Source organism: Pseudonaja textilis, chromosome Z (assembly GCF_049901715.1).
Source record: "Pseudonaja textilis isolate UNSWEBS1 chromosome Z, rPseTex1.2, whole genome shotgun sequence".
Classification (NCBI taxonomy): Eukaryota; Metazoa; Chordata; class Lepidosauria; order Squamata; family Elapidae; genus Pseudonaja; species Pseudonaja textilis.
Window position 1 is genome coordinate 11,491,249 of NC_142008.1, and position 20,200 is coordinate 11,511,448.

The 20,200-nt window shown below is 36.9% G+C and overlaps 1 protein-coding gene across 5 annotated transcripts in view; it reads right to left on the reverse strand.

Annotated features, from left to right (window-relative positions):
• ADARB2 (adenosine deaminase RNA specific B2 (inactive)) overlaps positions 1-20,200 on the reverse strand; it is a 489,405-nt gene that overhangs the window by 6,647 nt on the left and 462,558 nt on the right. For all 5 annotated transcript variants that reach the window (XR_015740138.1, XR_015740136.1, XR_015740137.1 and 2 more), the window contains 2 exons: positions 8,908-9,089; positions 2,827-3,005 (listed from right to left, as the gene is read on the reverse strand). Coding sequence is in view for 2 of the 5 variants with exons in the window: in XM_087916598.1 (XP_087772724.1) it covers positions 2,827-3,005; positions 8,908-9,089 (361 nt within the window). In the remaining 3 variants the exon portion in view is untranslated. The remainder of the gene's footprint in view (positions 1-2,826; positions 3,006-8,907; positions 9,090-20,200) is intronic.

The following is a 20,200-nucleotide window of genomic DNA, read 5'->3' on the forward strand; positions in this document are numbered from 1 at the left end:
GTAACAGAATAGAATAACAGACCTTGTAAGGGGCTTTGGAGGTCTTCTAGTCCAACCCCCTGCTCAGGCAGCGCTATACCATTTGCTTCTTGTCCTGCCCTCAGGTGTTTTGGAAAATAGCTTGACTCCCTCTTCTTTTGGCAATCCCATAGATATTGGAACATTGCTATCATGTTACCCCCAGTCCTTCTTTTCATTAAACTAGGCATACCCAATTCCAGCAACCGTTCTTTATATGTTTTAGCCTCCAGTCCCCTAATCATCTTTGTTGTTCTTTGGACTCTTTGTAGAATGTCAATATCTTTTTTTTGGTAAAACTTTGATTATGTAATTTTGGAAACCATCTTGATGTTTTCATCTCCCTTACCTGGCTCTACATCCACTTAACTATGTCCACCTACACAGGGGTGTCAAACTTACACCGTCATGGCAGCGTCAGGTGATGTATCACAACTTTTCCTCCCTTCACTAAACAGGGTGTGGGTGTGGCCAGTGCATGACAAATCCGGCCTGGCAGGCTGCCAGTTTGACAGCCTTGATCTACAGAGTAAGTTGCTTTATATGTGGATATTCTCTACTGAAATATTCTTCCAACTTCTTCTCACCATCAGTGCCATGTACATATCCCTCTCAGTTTCTCCTTCTTCTCCTACAAAGACAATTCTTTTTGGCTATCCTACTCTTGCTACGGGATGAGCCTGTTTTTATTTATGAGAACCATGTATATGGCATATACTGAAAAATATGCATAGGCATCATGGTTTCCTTCCCCATCTACTAATATGCAATGATTGACATCTTTCCTAGCAGTCACACCCTTGCTTGGGATAAGATTATTTTCATACTGAATTTCAAAAGCTGAAATCTAATTATTCAAATTGAACTCATGTAGGAAGCCAGTCTATGGTGGCAACAAGGATCCTGGACAACTTGGTAAAGAATTTATGATGTTCTGATTTGATTCTGGTTTGCACAGCCAGGATATCTGAGGAGGTCAAAAAAGTCAAGATGGCACAATGCAATTGTTGTCTTTCTCCCCTCACCTTTTAATAAAAGGGAGGGACTTTGATTGAGCAAAGAGCATGTTGACTTTTTTGAATGGAAAAAACCCTGATACTTTTATTTTTGTTGTGATCTTTATACATATTTATTACTTCTGTTGTGTTTTCCTAGGGCATTAAATTAAAAACCAGCTTTGCAAATCAAGACTCCATGTCAGCGCTGAAAAAGAAAAATTCATACTGACATTTGGAGAAAGAATTTAAATAAGCAAATGTTTGTGACAGAGAAAAGGTGAATTGTCAAGTGAAAGCACTTTTTTTTAAAAAAAACCTTCTTTTCCTATGTTATACTGATAACGAATGCTATAAAAGAGAGCAGTAATCAAGCATCAAAGATGAACTAAACATACAGAGTGGAGAGGTGGCATTGCTGAGGAGAAGTACTTTATGGAATAACCTGCAACTGAGGTGCTTCCCAAAAGCAGCCTTAAATGTTTGAAACACACACCTTTGTAATACAATGATCACTTCCAGCCCCTATGCCTGTGGAGATTCTCAATCATCCAGGTCATGGTTGTCCCAAAGGTACTTTTCTAAAAGGCAACCAAACTTGTTTTTTTCCTTCCTTGGAAACATTTTGGCTTCTCATCTTTAGAAGCTCTTCAGTTCTTGAATGAAAAGCAAAATATTTTTGATGAGAAAAACCAATTGCCTTTTGGAAAAAGGTACCTTTCGGACTTCCACCTGCTGTACATTAGAGGTTGCAAAAAAAAAAATATGTTCATTTTTGTTTTATTAACTTCTTGTTTTGCACAATTAAATTCATGACCTTATTTCTGGGCACAATATGACCAAATGAAGAGTGAGAATTTAAATTCTGGGGGAAATTATGGAGTCTGGAGAATCCAGTAGGAGAGCATATATTCAGTCACGAGAGTGACCTGGTTACAGTCCTAAGGATGTTCTTTTCATGACTTCTTCATACTTCCTGAAACACAGGGAGGTGTAAAAGAGGGCATGGGGCATCTTGTCAAAAGTAGAGACTTAAAAAAATATATATACCAAAAAGTTGTTTTTTTTTATTTCATGCATTTAATACTTAAATAAATAAATTAATAGCAGTGCCTGTGAGAGGGATCTTGGAGTGAGTGGAGTTTCTGGTGAGTTATGTGATTCTTATCATTTGGGAATTAGCCCTTGACAAGCGCTTTATCTAGCTTGACACTTTTACGAGGTGTGAAATACTCTTGGCTGAAGCCCAGAAAGGAAAAAAGCCAAAAAGATGTCCGTTTGCTATTCTTGTCTGCGTGTCTTTTTGAGGTTATTGGGGGCTCTCTGTGCCCCACAGAGCCTTAGCTAGGGGCTCCCCCAAGCCCCTGCAAGCCCCCAGCAGCCTACCCCTGAATTCCTTTTCCCAAATCTTCAGAGATACAGGTGTTCTGTGGCACTATGTAAGCTTTTTTAATAAACTTTACCTATTTATTCAAGAATCTGTTTTTACATCCTCATAATGGTCTTGGTTCTATCCACATGCACATTCCACACCATCCAGTTAGAGCTGAAGAGGCTTCTTGGATGAGAAACAAAACGTCTTCAAAGAAAAACCAGAAAGCCCAGTTGCCTCTTGATAAAAAAGCACCTTTGGAACAACCATGGCTTGGATGACTGAGAATCTCCATACACTCTCACGCTTGTGGTCCATGATATTTGGATAAAAACTGTCAATGCTAAAATACTGAATCTCCAGGGACAAAGATTTGCAGTTGATAGATATCCTCTACCACTCAAACAATCCAGTTTTTTCACCAGTGCAACTCACACTTACCTTTCCATAAAGCTTTGCCCACTGAGTGTAAAACATGTGCTTGCAGAGTCGTGAACAACTCCCACAGTTTTTTTTCCCTGTTGTGGCATTAATAAGCTCTAAGTCTGCTGTGCCTGCTATCCAATTCACACTGAAACCAGGTGATTTCCCAGTTCGCCTCCTTTCAGCGTTACTCACTCCTGTCAAAGGGGAAGCAGAAAACATCAAGCATTAAAAGCAGTAGGTTTGAAAAATAAAAAACGGAGCTTCTATTTTATTGGGAAATAAGCTATATTCCCATACCTATATACACATCAATATGTTCTTATCCCTTGGCTGGAATCTGCTTGGATCAATATATGCTTTTAAGAAGTGTTCAGTTAATGTTGCCAAAATATAACTAAGATTCTGTTTGCATGAATACATTTTGACAGCCTTTGTTGATATAAAATCACTGTCTGGTTGACAATGGCTGCTTTCTACAAGTGTTTAATATGGAAAAAAAAAATCTAAATTAGGGCACATTAGAAATAAAGACAGCGGGTATCTGTCCATGGGATGGGTAGATTCCAAATTTTGTAACAGAATAATATATGTATATAATATAACCAACATGGGCAACCAGATTATTTTTACTATGAAAAGTAATAGACAAAGCTATTTTGGCTGCCAAAGATTTTACGAAATTTCTTACATTTTTACTTTTTATTATTTTTCTCCCATAGCCCAAATAAAGGTGTTAAACATTTTATTCTTAAAAGTGATTTTAAAATAGGACAAATACTCCATTTTTAAACTTTGTTTCTTAATTTTTACACAGAAGCATTTGAATCAGTCTCAGACGCATCACTGCATTGCAGATTCTTAATAATTTTAACCTTGGTTTAATAAAATTAACAAAGAAAAAAACAGCAAAAAAAAAAAACAGAATAAAGTATATAATTCCTCATTATTATGCAATACGGCAGATACTACACAGGTCCGTATGCATGATGCAGAGGCAATTCAAATAGTTTGATCTGGAAAATTAATCCAATTGCCAATGCACATCAATCTGGAAATTCAGTGAAATTCAATTTCTTTAAACTGAATCAATGAAATGGGTAGATTAGGCTTGAATTTTAGAATCAATTTGGCACAAATTGTTTCTGTGCATGGATGAAACACCCAAAATCATCCATATCAATTCAAAACATCCAATTTGTTGATACAAATTAAGTATAAGTCAATTCAGAAAGCTAATTTGATCTGGAGATTGAACTGACATGCCTTTAAATCAACCCTCCAAATTAAATATCTGCATAGCTTAAATAGATAAAGCAGTTTGATATATTTGGGATTTAAATAAATTACAGGTACTGAAACATTGTATGCATTTGCATCAGTTAGAAGCAACTGGAAAATACACTTGAAATGGTCACTTATTAAAAGATTTATTAAAAATCCTCTGTATTTCTGAGCTTCTATACCAGAAGGAACCCATTTCCTTAGCTAAGTGGCTATATCCTAAGTGACTGTGTACAGATGAATCAAAATGAAAATATAATTGAGTTATTATTTCGTGCTGAACGTGTAATCACATTTATGTCATATTAATAGCAATCTCCATTTCTTCACTATGATAACTGATCTGTTTGTATCTTAGGGAGAATATGCTATAAAGTAAATGCAGTTCTTACACCATGGTGCTATTTAAATACATCCATCTGACAATTGTTGCACATAGATCTCACTCTATGACTTGACATGAATGTGTCAGCTTCTGTCAGAATTATTATGTTACTTACTGGATAGTGTGCCAACCTATGACAATATGTGCCAGATAAGAACTGCCTAGGATAAAGCCATAGGTAACAAAACAAACATAGATGCAGCAATCTAATAATCAGAAGAAAATAAAGCATTTGGTCAAATTAATAGTTTTTGTATTCAGGCACTACCAAGGATTTCAGAAGATAAAAGCTAAGCACAAATGGTCTCCAGATACTTCCTATCAAGAGATCAACATTTCTGTTAGAAAATAAAAAGAAATGGAAGCCAAGAGAAGTTAAAGTCTGGCTGTTAATAAATATATTTGGTGAGCAGACATTGCAGCATTTTTATCCCTTGTCTTCTAAAAGCATTTTTTTTTGTGTGTGGAATAAGATTTAGGGAACTTGGAGAAATTAAATAGGAAAGCACTGTAGCAAAGTACTAACTCTAAACTTTGGTAACAACCTCGAATCCTCTTTCTGAGGAGAAAATAATTGGTTTTAAATCTGGAAGACCTTTGCATCACATCCATTTCTAACTCCATTATATGTCCTTGGTTGGCAGGTCCCCATCTCTAGCTTTGGTCTTACATTTCTTAAGTGTGAGCAATTTAAAAAACAAAATCCTCAGAGGGCTGGAAAATACAACAAATTCTTTGCAAATTGAAAGTGCAATTGAAAACAATAACTTGTTGGAATGAACTGGAATGAGTCTCTAATGATTTACCAGAATGGATTACATATTGTTAACAGAGAGGACAAAATAGAACACAAACCGGGAGTATACATTAATAAGGAAGGCCTTCTAGCTCATGAGAGTTCTTTTCTGTTCTTACTCTCCCGGTACTAATTGGTGGATCAAGACTCTCATTCTCCTACTTTAGATCCTTTACCTTTAAAAAAATAATAAATCCAAAACATCCAAAATTTCTCTTGCACAAATAGTGCAAATACTATCATGCAGGAAAGACCTTCACAGCAAAGATCATGAGCCTGCATGCTGAAAGAACAAAATTATGAGCCTGCACGCTCAAAGATAAGGACAATCAACAAATCTGGGGACAGTATTAGAAAAGACCTATTTTGACGAAATACTAGAACATCAAAGTCCAAGCAGACAACATTGTGAGAGGTTGGATCAATAATTTGCCACATTAATATATCATAACATAGCAATGGAAGTATATTTGTTTCATGATCTAAGGCAGGGCTGTCAAACTCAATTTCATTGAGTGCTGGATCAGGGTTGTGTTTGACCTGGAGGGGCTAAGATGGGCGTGGCCAGAGTGAGCATGGCCAGCTTGATGTCACTCATGTTGGGGAGTGCCTGTGATGGCCTGTGCACTCTGCTAGTGAAAACAGAGCTCAGGAGAGCTGCCTACAGCTCTCCCTAGTTCCGTTTTTGCTGGCAGAGTCCTTCGCTGTTTCCAAGTTAGCCCCTTGGGCCAAATCTAAGCACCTTGTAGGTCGCATCCAGCCTGTGGGCCTTGAGTTTGACACCCCTGATCTTGGGTTATTACCTTTTTCCAAATAAATTTACATTTTCTTCAGAGTAAGTTTACAAGGGTTATGTTAGTGATAGGACAGACTATAGCCAAAGGTAGTTGTTGCTTCTTCCAATCCCTGTTTCTGATATCCATCTGCTCTGTTTTCCTCTTGAAGATACTATTTTATTAATTTTTTATTAGTATCCCAAGTGGACCAGATGGAAAACTCCACAAGATGAAAGAATTCTACTTTATTGTAAGGCTACATTAACTGAATCTTACAAGTCTGAAAGTACAAATATCTCTTTTTACTGGCTAATAAGTTAGGGTGGATCCTTTCTAAGTTTCTTTCACTGCATTAGTCAGTTGTAAGCCTTTTTTAATTTGATCATTCCTAAGTCAACATCTCCTTCCTCTATTTTCCAAGATCATTCTCACATTCTGTTATAGTTTCTGAGTCATATTATCTTGCCATCCTGTATACTAAAAAAGAAATATTATAATTGGATGAAGACTTTGAAATGGGCTGAGAACTGGAGATAACAGGTTGCCAACCCCATTGTTTGTTGAATTACAAAGATGTCGTAGCTGTGTAAATTAAAATTAGCACCGTCCTTTCTTTCTTTGTGAGGCTAATGATGAAAAGAGATGGTCTCAATGCTTACAGCATGATTGTCTGCAGGCAACAGTTTTCATTCGATCAGTTCCACCTGAGCTACAATTCTCCACTAACTGAGAACCAAAACTCCCCAAAAGGCTGCACATGGAAGACTATTCCTAGATGGGGCTAATATTGCATTATGTGTTCATGATTCCTACAAGGAGCAATCAGTAATAGAGAAAGAGCAAGGAAACATGCATATAGCAACCTAAGGATATGGGAAAGATAAAAATTCTAGGCAGGATTTGCCATTTTTAGTTGTAGTCCAGTTTTGACACTGACTAAATTTCCTACATGAAAGCATCCTTAATTCTACCCCTTGTCCATCTGGCATATGCAGGATGTTGCAGCCTTCAGTGGCTTGACATGGTCTTGCTTCTTCAACGAATTTCCATTTCATTCAGTGTTGCACTTAGCTCATTAAAATGACGTGCTTAACCACATAACTAAATGGTGAATAGTTTTAAATCTGCTCTTAAATAAATTTTATGAACCAAGGCTCTAGTTTGGCTTTAATACTTAATTGGTGCTTTAAGTTCTTTGACTAAGAACAGATGTCTGTCTGTCTGTCTATCTATCTATCTATCTATCTATCTATCTATCTATCTATCTATCTATCATCTATCTATCAATCATCATCAATCTCAGAGGTGGGATTCAACTTTTTATACCACCAGTTCTGTGGGTGTGGCTTGATGGGTGTGCTTTGTGCACGCATGTATGTGCATGCACCAAACGCATGCTTTGCAATCCTGCACTCTCCCTGTGTGTTCAACAGCTGACGTGTGGCAATCCATTGTGCCACGCGAAGCAGCTGAGCTTCAAAACCAGGAAATAAAAGTCAGTATAGAGCCGGGGGGTGGGGGGTGGGCAGACGAGCCCAGCAGCTGATCATCGGAGTAAACTGGTTCACCCACTGATGATCCTTGGAGCTACAAGTTTGGCCGAATGAGGCCAAACCAGTAGAATACCCCTCCTGATCTATCCATCTCTATAATCTACAGTATCCATCTATCCATCTGTCTGTCTGTCAGTCTTTCTGTCTGTCTGTCTATCATCTAATCACTTGAAGAATAATGGAAAATTGCTTTATTGGATAAAGATTGTATCTAACTCTAAAACCTTTCTAGTCATCCATTGATGTCTCTAATAATGGTTAATGTTGCAAGCCATTAAAAAAAAACTAGTATGCATTAATCATAGTACAAACTGCTATAAATGTCTAATTCATATATTCACATAGTCACATGGGAAACCACTGATATAAACACTACCCTTTCAAATACCAAAAAATTTAAACAATGCTGACTCAGGAACTCTTGTTTCTCAGTTTGCAGCAGTAAAGTTAAAATTTACTGTAGTGCTCAGTATTTTTAACTATTTTGTGTTGTGTTTCTGGTTAGGAAAAGTATGGATGGCCAAAATCAATGAACTACTAATGATTAAAAAAAGGACAGCTTTTAACAAAGAAGAAATATCTCATTTTACCTGGATTAGATCAGGAAATATGAGGTTTTATACATATGCCTGGAGACGTTAAACATTTAAATTTCAAGCAAGCAAATAAATGTAGTCAAAGACACACTCCCTTGAGATCCAAAGTGGTCAAAGAGGAAGTAAAGAAGAAATCAATGCAATGTTCTCCTTCATATCTCACACTGATTATTCTAGGGAAAAGTGTAGAAAATGTGGAAATAATCTTGATAAAGAAATGCAGGAATGATTAAAGGAGAAGAAATGACACCTTAGTCTGAGGAAAGGAAAAAAAAACATGAAAAAGAAACTCAAAATAGTTTCATTTTGATAATTTATTCAGTGTAAGAGAGAGGAAAAGGAAATTCTGGATAGCCTTCAGACTTCCATTTCTACACTCTATAACAAGAAAGTCCCATTCCTATATTCCTTTTGGTTTCTATTTCTTGACCTATTTTACCTTGAAGAGCTGATCTCTTCAAGAACTCTTCCTAGGAAAGACAAGTTATCACGGACCAAAATAGGAGCAGAGGAAGGAAGGGAGGCACTGTTTCAACTTCAAATGCTTTAGCCTTAAGGATAGACTGAATCATTATTAGTGACATAAAACAACAAAGAAGTTAAAGTTCTTTAAGATGTGTCATGCAGCTTGGAAGAGCTGTTTTAGAGTCCCATAATACAAGCCATGGGAAGGCAGGCAATTTAAGTTTCTAAGCCAACATGAGCTTACCACTCAGGAGAAGCTGATTACACCGGTATGAAGCTGGAAGTTGACCAACATCTTCTAATCTATGGCTCATTACCCGTGAAAGGTGACCAGTGTGAGAGAGGCTTCCCACAATAATGCTATGCAAATATACTGGCTCGATGAAGTAGCTAAGAAGTGCGCCTTGCAATCCAAGGACATTCCATCTGGAAAAGAAATTCAACAGTGAAAAAGATGTTCTGCAAGGGGAGAAATTAGAGATGAATTACATTGTGGGTAACAAAACAATATTCAGAGACATGTCAAAGCTTATTAGGTGGATGCATAGGTTTATTTTGCAGAGAAAAATCTTGAGTGGATGCAGGGGGTATGTTTGGGATGGATCACATTCTTTTCATCTAAACCAGTATGCAGAATGCCATAAGCTTCCCCAATCTGATGCTATCCAGATGTGTTGGCATTTTAACTTCCATAATTCCAGTTTCAGAAATCTGGATATCTGGAAGTCACCAGGTTTCAGGAGGTTGATCTGGTATGCTTTAGAACTAATACTATAATGGAAGGAAAAATATGACTTTGGTTAAGGATACTTCATGATAGGCAAGAGTTAGATATGTAAAATATACAATTACATGTCTCTCCGGGTCTATGGACTGTTATTAATATTTAGCTGGCCTCCAAAATCTTAAACTGCTCAGATCCATAGTATCCTAGAGAACATCTTTTTCATCTCACCTGCTTATAAAATTATTGAGTTGGAGTTCATTCTGGAAGCCCTCCTTCATCGAGATCAGAATGGCAAAGGAGTTTTCTTCAACAATAGCACCTACCTTATTTCTTTTCTAAGTTGTAGAAGGGTGAACACTAATACCTACCTGCCTTTTGCAATGAAGGCTAGGTTTCTCTATTTGATCAGAGGGTTTGGGGATTGCCTAAAATTAACATAACAATTCTCCTCGTAGACAGTTTATCGATATAAATTTCCCTCCTACAGAGTTTATCCATATTCCTAACACTCCATCCTGTTCTTGAAGAACACGCCATAAGAAAAACTGCCACACATACGTTGCCTTTAGTGGGTTTAATGATGACGAGCTGAAATATGGGAGACATTTTAGAAAAGGTTAGAGAGATTTTGCTATTTAAGGCAACATCCAGTGGTTGCTGTGCTGGAAAAAAAAAAGCATTTAAAGTGCAAATCTGTACCAGCAGGAAGCATTATGTAGCTAATTTCTTACATCATTGTTCTTTTCATTAATTAACATTTCTCAACCGTTAGTGCTATAATTGCGGTGCCTCTGTGCCGTACGTCTCTTTCCATGATTAATAAGGAGCCATTATACTTCCCTTTCCTGAAGCAGTCAATTAACACGAAATACTTTCCATTAATTACTGAATGTTTAAAACCAGCATGCTGTACCTGGAGAGCAATCTGCTCAAGGAACCTGTGACAAAAATTGCTTTCAGAAGTTCTTTTAAAATTTTATTCCTCTCTCTCTCTCTCTTTCTGTCTCTCTCTCTCTCTCCCCTCCCCTCTCTCTCACACACACAAAAGAGCAAACCACAGGCAATTTAGTTGGCTATATTAATTTGCTTTAGAAGCAAGGCTGGCGAATGAGAAACATCTTTTAATCTCATGGAAGACAAGGCAGCCATCTGGCTGCTGGAGGATTTCTGAGTGAGACTGCCCCTCTCTTTCTCTCTAAAATGCAGGTCATTAAAGTAATGTGTTCATCCTACATAAAACTCAAATGGAAGATAAAAGGTAATATTTATATACAAACAATTTAGTCCCACCATTTAAACAGTCATTGGTTTTATGAAACATTTACTTTAGTCTATCAGATTTGCATATTTTCATTTGGGTTTGTGTATATGGCGGAAAAATGTAAGCATATATGGTCATTTCTTCAGATTATCTGCCTATTTACCATCCATCCAACTTATTATGTTTAAAGGCTACTCTGTGCTAAACAAATCAAGAATGAAATCAAAGAAAACTGGAAAGCTTTGCAAATGTTAAACAATGTTAGATTTATTTAATAACAGAACTGATTTGTCATCAGAGATTCTGTTTTGGTAGAAATACATATATTATCTCAAAATTGTTTCTGGAATAATTTAGAACAGAGTCCAAAACTTCTAAGACAGAACCTTAATGTCATCAATATTTTCTTCTTATTAATAAGATGTTCCCTGTCTCATCTTACAATGGCCATCCTGTGGTTATGATCCTTTCCATTAACCATTCTACTGTATTCAGATTTATATATTCTCACTAAACATGTAAGTTCAATATAGCAGTTTAGGATCTCTGATGTAAAATAACAGAGTTGGAAGGGACCTTGGAGGTCTTCTATTCCAACCATCTGCTCAAGCAGGAAACCCTACACCATTTCAGACAAATGGTTTTCCAATCTCCTCTTAAAAAATTCCAGTGTTGGAGCATTCACAACTTCTGGAGGCAAGTTGTTCCACTGATTAATCGATTAAGTAATGCAGCTTGGCTGTTCAAAATCACAGAGCATGGTATCTGACAGGTTCATAAAGGATCAGACTAATGGATTCTTGTCTTTGGGGATACTTCACATCCCTGGAGTTGCAGGCAAACTATCTTGGATAGCAGCTGTTAGGAAGTAACAATGGGTGAAGACTGTTGGTCTATATTTATGAGCTTCTAGAATACAAATGACTATGAATATCAAATAATTGCTATTAGACTTATTCAGTAGTGCTCTTTTATACTTTAGGAATGGGCCCCAAATATGGATTGCAATATAGCAGTAGCAATGTCACTTAGACTTATATACTGCTTCACAATGCTTTACAGTCCTCTCTAAGCGGTTACAGTGTCAACATATTGCCCCCAACAATCCTCATTTTACCGACCTCAGAAGAATGGAAGGCTGAATCAACCTTGTGCTGGTGGGACTTGAACTGCCAAATTGCAGTCAGCCGGCAGTCAGCAGAAGTAGCCTGAAGTACTGCATTCTAACCACTGTGCCACTGCAGCTCCTAGATCCGTGGTGGTGAACCTATGGCACATGTGCCGGAAGTGGCTTGCAGAGCCATTACTGCTGGCACATGAGCACTCACCCAGAAAAGGTCTACTGTGCATGCATGCACGCTGCCTGCCAGCTGATTGTTGGGTATCTGGTGTACATGTGCGAGGGTGCGGCGGTGTGTAGGATACACTCATGCATGCACAGAAGCACGTGGCATGCGTAGGGGCACGCGCATGCACAGGAGGCATGGGAGGACATGCACATTGCCTTATGGGTGATAGCATTCAAGCACACGCAGGCAATTATCAGCACATGAGCCCCAAAAGGTTAGCCATCACTGTCCTAGATAGATAAAATATATGTCTGAGGATCCACTAAATAAGTTCATGTTGCCTGGCCAGTAAATTTCAAAAGATGTAGAGAATGCCTTTCTACAAAACATTCTATTTTTGTCAGAATGAAATTTCCTTGTTGCTTTATATTCATTCAACTGACATTAAATTGAATAAATTCAACTAACATTGAATGAATTAAGGATTTCATCAAAGCAACATCGGAAATGTCTGCAATTGAAGGATGCAGGTTGAAAATGATCTGCGGAATGATTGCAAAAGAGAAGGAAACTCAAACATTGTCCTCCATTAGTACAATCATTGGGGAAAAAAAGACACCTAATATGTACACTCTACAACTATACATATCCTACCTGAATTAGTTGGGTGTTTTTTTTGTCTCAGTACATCACCTTATCAACCAATAAGAGGGACTACAACCAACGGTTTGCATTTTAAAATTTCCCACTCACATAATAGTAATTTATCAGATAGAAAGGTAAATTAGTTTTTTTCCATATAGAGAAGAATTTCTCTGTCTCTCTCAGTCCAAATCCCAGAAACAGTTTTGTTAACATAATTAACAACAATGTTGCTTTTTTGGTTTTCTTGCTATAGATGGAAAGCTGTAGTTACAATTCCACTGATTTCCCCATGGATAGATATTTTCAAAGTTAAAATTTTTGAAATATTAACCTGATTACAGAAAGTGAAAGCACTACTGCATTCCAGGCACTCAATACATCAATGTGACTTGTCTTGCTAAGAAGGCATATGATGGATAGACGGATATTTTCTTTTAATTGTGCAGAACATTGAGAATGCACCTTTCAAGGACACAACCCCAGCTGAAGTAACTTCCAGAAAGGAAAAATTGACTCATCCACTAAGGGGAGCAGGATATTCAATTAGTACCATGTTTCCCTGAAAATAAGACCCTGTCTTTTATTTTTTTTGCCACCAAAAAAAAGCACCAGGTCTTATTTTGGGAGGATGTCATCCACTGACTAGCCTCACTTGAGCATGTCATCCCGGCTTCCTTTTAGCTGTCAGAGGCCTTCAGGAACTTCTTCTGTGTCCAGCAAGGCTTTCCTGAAGGCCTCTGCAGCTGATAACAGCTCCAGATCGATCTGAGGCTCTTCTTATCAGCTACAGAGGCCATTACAAAAGTCTTCCTGGCTGCAGAAGAAATGGGCTGACAAGGCAGGTGTTGGGGTATGTGAGGCCTGGCTGCAGCTGTTCGAAGGAAAGTAATAGGGCAGCTCTATCACTCCCATCCTCACCCTAGCTTAATTTTTACCTATGCACCCTGGAATGCGTGGGATCTTAATTAGAATTTATTTTGGGGTTTAGGGCTTATATTGGGCACACATGTAAAATCAAGCTAGGATGTACTTTTAGGGTAGATTGTATTTTTGTGGAAAGAGGTAATTTTAAAAAGTATTTTTTAAAAAATATATTTTGCTTCTCATCCAAGAAGCATCTTCAAGGAAAAATAAGTTGCCTCTTGAAAAAAGCATATTTGGGACCACCATGACTTGGATAACTGAATACCTCCATAGATATTTTTTTGAAAAATTATTGGGTTTTGGCTTCTATTGTGAGCAGTCCAGAGTTGTGGCTGGATGAACAACCGTGCATATCCTTTAAAAAATATTTAAATAAAGTATTTGAATTTTATCCTGATTTGTCCTGAATTACACCAAAACCAGGGAATTTGGATGGGTTTAAATCTAAGTCCTTGGGACTGAATTTTAGTGTGCACTTGGAAATCTATTCTCACTAAGAAAATACAATGAACTAAAGAAATATGTTTCATTGCATCTATTTCTGCTTTTTGCAGCACAATAATTCCTATTAAAACATAGATGGTTTTCTATTGTCAAGAACCAAAGTGCCAGATTCAAAATGGAAGGAGTCCAAAGAGAGCCAGCCATTGGCTTTCTGTAAGATATATTTAGAAGCAACAAGAATTGTACATAATAAATATTCAATTCAACACTATGCTTGAAAAATGGAGCTTATTTATTTATCTTGGCTGCTGAGAGCCAGTTCTGCAGTGTTGGCTTTGAGGAGCAGTAGGTGGTATCCTAGAATTACCACTTCTTTTTTTTTTTTAGTAATCTTCCCTCTCAACCTTAGTATGCAATGATTCTCAGATTGTTGTTTCTTCTTGCCATATCCTTAAGCTGAAAATTCTTTCTGACTGATTCTTTTCAGACTATATTGAAGAGATTCATGTTGAAGCTTTAAATCAAATTTTAGTAAACAGAAACATTTACTTATCATAATATAGTGAAAACAAAAATTAAACATAACTTTGAGAGAACCCTACTCTCATCAGGGTGCTGAAAACAAATAACTGAGCCACAAATTGAAAACAACTAACTGACAGGGAGTAGAAAGTGCAGGAGAATAAAAAATTAAACAGAGAATTGTCAATATTCCAATTTTTAATTTTTAATCTTCCAGTCCTGTTCAGTATAATATTACTGATATTAATCCATTGATTATTTTCTATACCTGACATGTCAGCTTAGTTCTAATAATTGAACCTAGTTTGTTTCCCTTTCCAGCAAAAACTGAATTACATTTCTTACTGAACAGTAGAGCAATGAAACTCAGCTGTGCAAATAGAAAAGTTATTCTCAAACCAAAAAGGACATCTTGTGCAAGGGAGGAACAATTTACGCTCTAGCATCCTTAATTTAAAAAGAAATCTTGGATCAGAAATCTTTGCAAGGTCAGATCTTCCCTCAAAACAATATTGTCCTGTTGCAATAAAAATCCTGTCTGGTTCATATATACTTGTAATGTCACAAGTTCAAAAGGAGTGGAACTTGTATCATAAGAATTCTCTGCCAGATTTGGCAGTCATTTGCTTTCCCCCTTCTCCCATTGATACCTCTGCTTAGGAAACCAGTCCAGGAAAAAGCTTTAAAAAACCCAAATGGTCAGTTACTTTTTCTCAACCCAATTCACCTTACAGGAGAAAGCAAAATAGGAAAAGGAAAGAATATTTATGTATGTTTGCTATTTGTGTTACTGGCAGGTGAACCTTGATGTACAATCACATTTGAACCCAAAATTTCCGTGGCTAAGTGAGATGGTTGTTAAGTGAATTTTGCCCCATTTTATGACCTTTCTTGTCACAGTTGTCAGGCGAATCACTGCAGTTGTTAAGTTAGTAAAACAGTTGTTAAGTCAATATGGCTTTCCCCGTTGACTTTGCTTGTCAGAAGTTTGTAAAAGGTGATCCCATGACCCTGGGACACCTCAATCATCATAAATACATGCCAAGTATCTGAAATGTGATCCAAATTGTGGCTATGGGGATGCTGAAACAGTTTCAAATGTGAAAAACAACCATAAGTTACTTTTTTCAGTGCCATTGTAACTTTGAACGTTCACTAAATAAATGCTTGTAAGTCAAGAACTACCTATGAGTTCAGAGTAGGGGAACATCCTGACTGTGTGAATCAGACGTGTTTGCTTTTGCCAAAATGTCCAACTTTACAACCTAAGCTCTTCTCCTTACACACATGTGTGTACAGAAGGGTTGAAACAGCTTTGGGCATTTGACTCACATTTCCTTCGCAATGGACACCACTGGACTGCTCTGCCACATTAAGTGGTGAGTTCTCCTTCACTGTAGTCTTCAAACAGAAGCTCAATGTTCTAGTAGATCCTGCACTGAGCAGGGTTTTAGAGTAGATGACCTGTGAGTCATTTCCAATTCTATGAGTCTATAAAGAAATCTGTTACACAGGAGGAAAGATGGACTGGCTGTGGCCATCCGCAGCAAATCTAATGAGCATGTGGCACAGCTCTGTAATTTACTGTCCCGGAGAGTCAATTATCAAAGCTTCCTCTTATATTTCACACAATAAGGATAGCTCTTCATGGTAGTCTTGAACTTTCCAGGACACCTGGTGCTTTTCTCATTATATCACGCCTTGGCTATTATGTTTTGGAAACAAAACCTACTGCAATGGTGTTTGATCAGTATTTTAGCAGTGGGGGTAACTCGACTTTTTGTATCCGATAATGAAAGACACTATCAATCTCCAGTCAAATAAGAGTGTACATATTGTCTTTGGTTGGGGAGCTGGCCTTGTTAATTGATTTCTGCTCCCATTAGTTTCTAGCTCATTTTCAAAGTGCCAGTTTCTAGAATTAAACCTTCCATTGCTAACAGATGAAAATCCCAACAGTCTATCACGAAAAAGACTTGTTAAAGCTTCAACTGATTTTTAAAGCAATTTTTCCCACCTTGTTAACAGCTGGATTTGCTTTAATTGCTGTATATATAAGAGCACTTTGGTGGTAGGATTCAAATAATTTAATAACCGGTTCTCTGCCCTAATGATTTCTTCTAACAACCAGTTCACCAAACTGCTCAGGAAGTTAACAAACGGTTCTCGCGAACTGGTGCGAACTGGCTGAATCCTACCACTCCTTTTTAACACTAATGTTTCTGCAGAGGTGGCATTAAAGTTGGGAATGTCCCAGCGAAAAAAGAAGGGAAATACTTGGCCATTCTGAAACTTATTACACCCATAAGTTATCTTGCTAAGGTATTTTAAAATCTCAAGTGACAAATATACATTTGTCACTTGAGATTTTTAAAAATAAAATTGAAGTTAGGTAGCCGTTTAAAATGTTACTCTGGCTGGCCATTTTAATTGTCCAATATATAATGGAAATTACAATTCCATTTTCACTTCCTGGCAGCTCCTATAGGTCAGGTCATACTGCCTTTGGAGAAAAATAAGAACCAAAGTAACTGCTGGCTGTTATAATGTCTATCCTTGCCTCTGAAGTTGGACACGACTGAATGGGGAAACCTTTACCTTTATCTTACCTGTGTTATGAGTTATATGCAAAGTCTCACTATGACCTAGAGCAAGACACTCTCAGCAATTTAAAAGACTGATACTTATAGATATACTATAGGCTATTGAATTTGAGATTGAAGATGGCCAAAGACTCCCTTGCCATGACAGAGTAGGCATCTCAGAATTCCAGAAGCTGTACTGACTTTTAAAATCTTGAATGCTATCACAAGATAGCACATTTATAGATCTTCAAAGTCCTATAATGCTGCCTAGTCCTTTGAATGATAATCAGATTGATGAAACTGCTTTCTTGCTTCCATATCTTGTGAGTACAGAAAAATGATAACAGCTGTTAGATAAATTAATAACTGTGCATTATTCATCAGGCTTCAGTAATTCTTTCTAATCTATTAGAAAAGTACTATTTTGATTCTCTGTGTACGTCAGGCAAGTAGGTTGCTTTAAAGCAACTATGATTGATGATCTCAATGGGGAATTTTCTTCATATCTCTAAAAAGTAAAGAGAATGAAAAATTCAATTGTCAATAAGTTTATTTGGGCAAATGGGAATATTTAGACTGTTACAGCCTATAAAGAAACAATGAGTGTAAATTCTTCCAGAGATATTGAAATACCTCTCAATACCTGCCTAAGCAGAGATCAACAGCAGATTAATACCAGAAAAACAATCAAGCAGTAAATAATATCCAATCAAGCAACTACCAACTCAGACAAACAATCAAACAGTAAAAAACCGTCTAATTAAAGAACTACCATATCCCTCCCACTAACACTGACAGGGCAAGCCACTTATATATAAACAAAGAGCAAAACTATTCTAGCACTGATGATGTCACTTAGTTGGGTACTGAAACATCTACAAAAAATCTACCAAGCTTGGAAAGAACCAAGAATGCCACAGACATTTATTTATCAAATTTAGAAGGCTGCTCAAGTCTATTAAGACTCTAGACAATGCTCAACAACAGCAGGCAGCAATATAACAAAGACATGTTTTGGGTGACCATCCCGTCATGTTCTCTGATTATTTTACAGTGAGGTGTCATTAAAATAAATTCCTAACATTGTTGAAGTTTTTCAGCTAAGTATGCATCCATAAGCAACATTCATATATGATTAGTATATTTCCACCCCCACATTGCACATACATTTTGTCACATTTCACCTCTGATGGTTGCTAAATGGAGACATTATTATGGCTGCATACTGATGGGGGACATATTTGTTAGTTCCTTCTTTAATATTATACTATCTAGCACCTTAGCTAACTTTGGCTGTTCTAATAAAACTCAGAAGATGGTAGATTTGCATTTCATGGTCAGTTTTTTAGATGGTGTTAAATTTAGTAATTTCCAGTCAGTAGGGCTAATGGACAGAATCCTGAAAAAAATGCTGAGATTTATACAAATTGAAGAGAAACCATAATATAAGTATGCAGCATGCCATCTCTTCTCTGATTTTAACAGGTGTAGAACTGACTGAAAAGCCCATGGCACAAATATATTAATATGTGATAAATAAATAAAAATATTAACCATTAGAATTTTTGAATATTAAGTTGGTGGATTGTCTTTTGATCCTGGAATCAAGCATGATAATATATCACACTATTTTGCAGCAGTCTGTAAAGAAGTTCAAATTCTCATCTGATTTTCATTAGTTGAAGAAAATGCAGCTTTAGACACTCAGTACTGAAATTGGCCTTTACATCAATATTAAAATATAATCTGATTCCTGAGTTGATATTTAATTTATTATGTATTGACACCGAGAAAAACAGAGACAGCAACATTTTGTCAGGGAAGCCATAATTGATTTAGTTGTCCTCTTCTTCCTGAAATCTCATCTGAGAAGTTGGGTTGTATTCAGAAACAGTGAGAGAATAGCACCAGAGGCTTCTCCCTTACCTCTCTGATTAAATGTTAGAGAAAATGTTGATCTAATGCTGTTTTGAGATTGTTTCATTACACATGCACTCCATTATTTTGATATAGTATCGTTAGACTCATGCATAATTGTTAAAGTTGGATCAATTAGGTGAAGACATATCCTGACTGGACAATGCCATTGATTTTAAACAGGTTATTATTTTGTAAACCTGCAAACTTTTAAGGTAAATATTTTTGTGCTACTTACAGCAAAATAACATTCATTTTTTTCTGTAATGCATCACTGCTCTCTTCTGCACAGAACTTAATTTATGTACATAAGTGTCCCACACTAAATTATTAATTTAGCCCTATCTGAATGAAGCCTAATGGAGAGGGAAGAAATTAAAAAGGAAACTTTCCTTCACTGAAGTAGTGGAATACCTTTTATTGGATCTCATCATCTTATTGTAAATTGCAAAACTGTAGAAAATGTATAAGTAAAATTAAACATATACATGGTTGATTATTCATTTATATATTTTTAGACTTTTTATCTTACCATTATTATTTTTATAAATAATTCAAGGCAGCAAGTCTACCTAATTTCTATTTTCAACCCAACTCTGTGAGGTGAGTTGAGTCAAAAGACAGATTGGCCTTTACTCATCTAGTTGGCTTTCAAGCCTAAGGCAGGACTACAACTCACAATCACCTGGTGATTGGACCAAAGTCATCCAGCCAGCTTTCATGCCTTTGCATTATTATCAACCATATATTCAAAGATATAATTTATTAATTGGGTGCTATTTTTGTGGCCTGTTATTTTAAAATGAATGTCTTCTGCAGAAACATGTAAGAATCCAGTATTGTGCTGAACCAGAAGGAGCAAAATTTTGCAAAATTCGAATTTAATTTTTTCTTTGGACTAAGAGGGACAACTGGTTGTATTGCTCAGCATAACATTACAGATAGCAATGTGCACATTAGTCAGATAAGCAAGAAATGTTTATAACAAACAAATATCTAAGTAGGCAACAGCTCTTTTATATAGCTGTGGTTTATAATAGCAAAATTGCTTTACAGTGCCTTACAGCCCTCTCTAAGCCCTTTATAGAGTCAGCATATTTCCCCCAACAACCTGGGTCCTCATTTTATCCACCTCAGAAGGATGGAAGGCTGAGTCAACCTTGAGCCTGGTGAGATTTGAACTGCCAAATTGCAGTCAGCTGGCAATCAGCAGAAGTAACCTG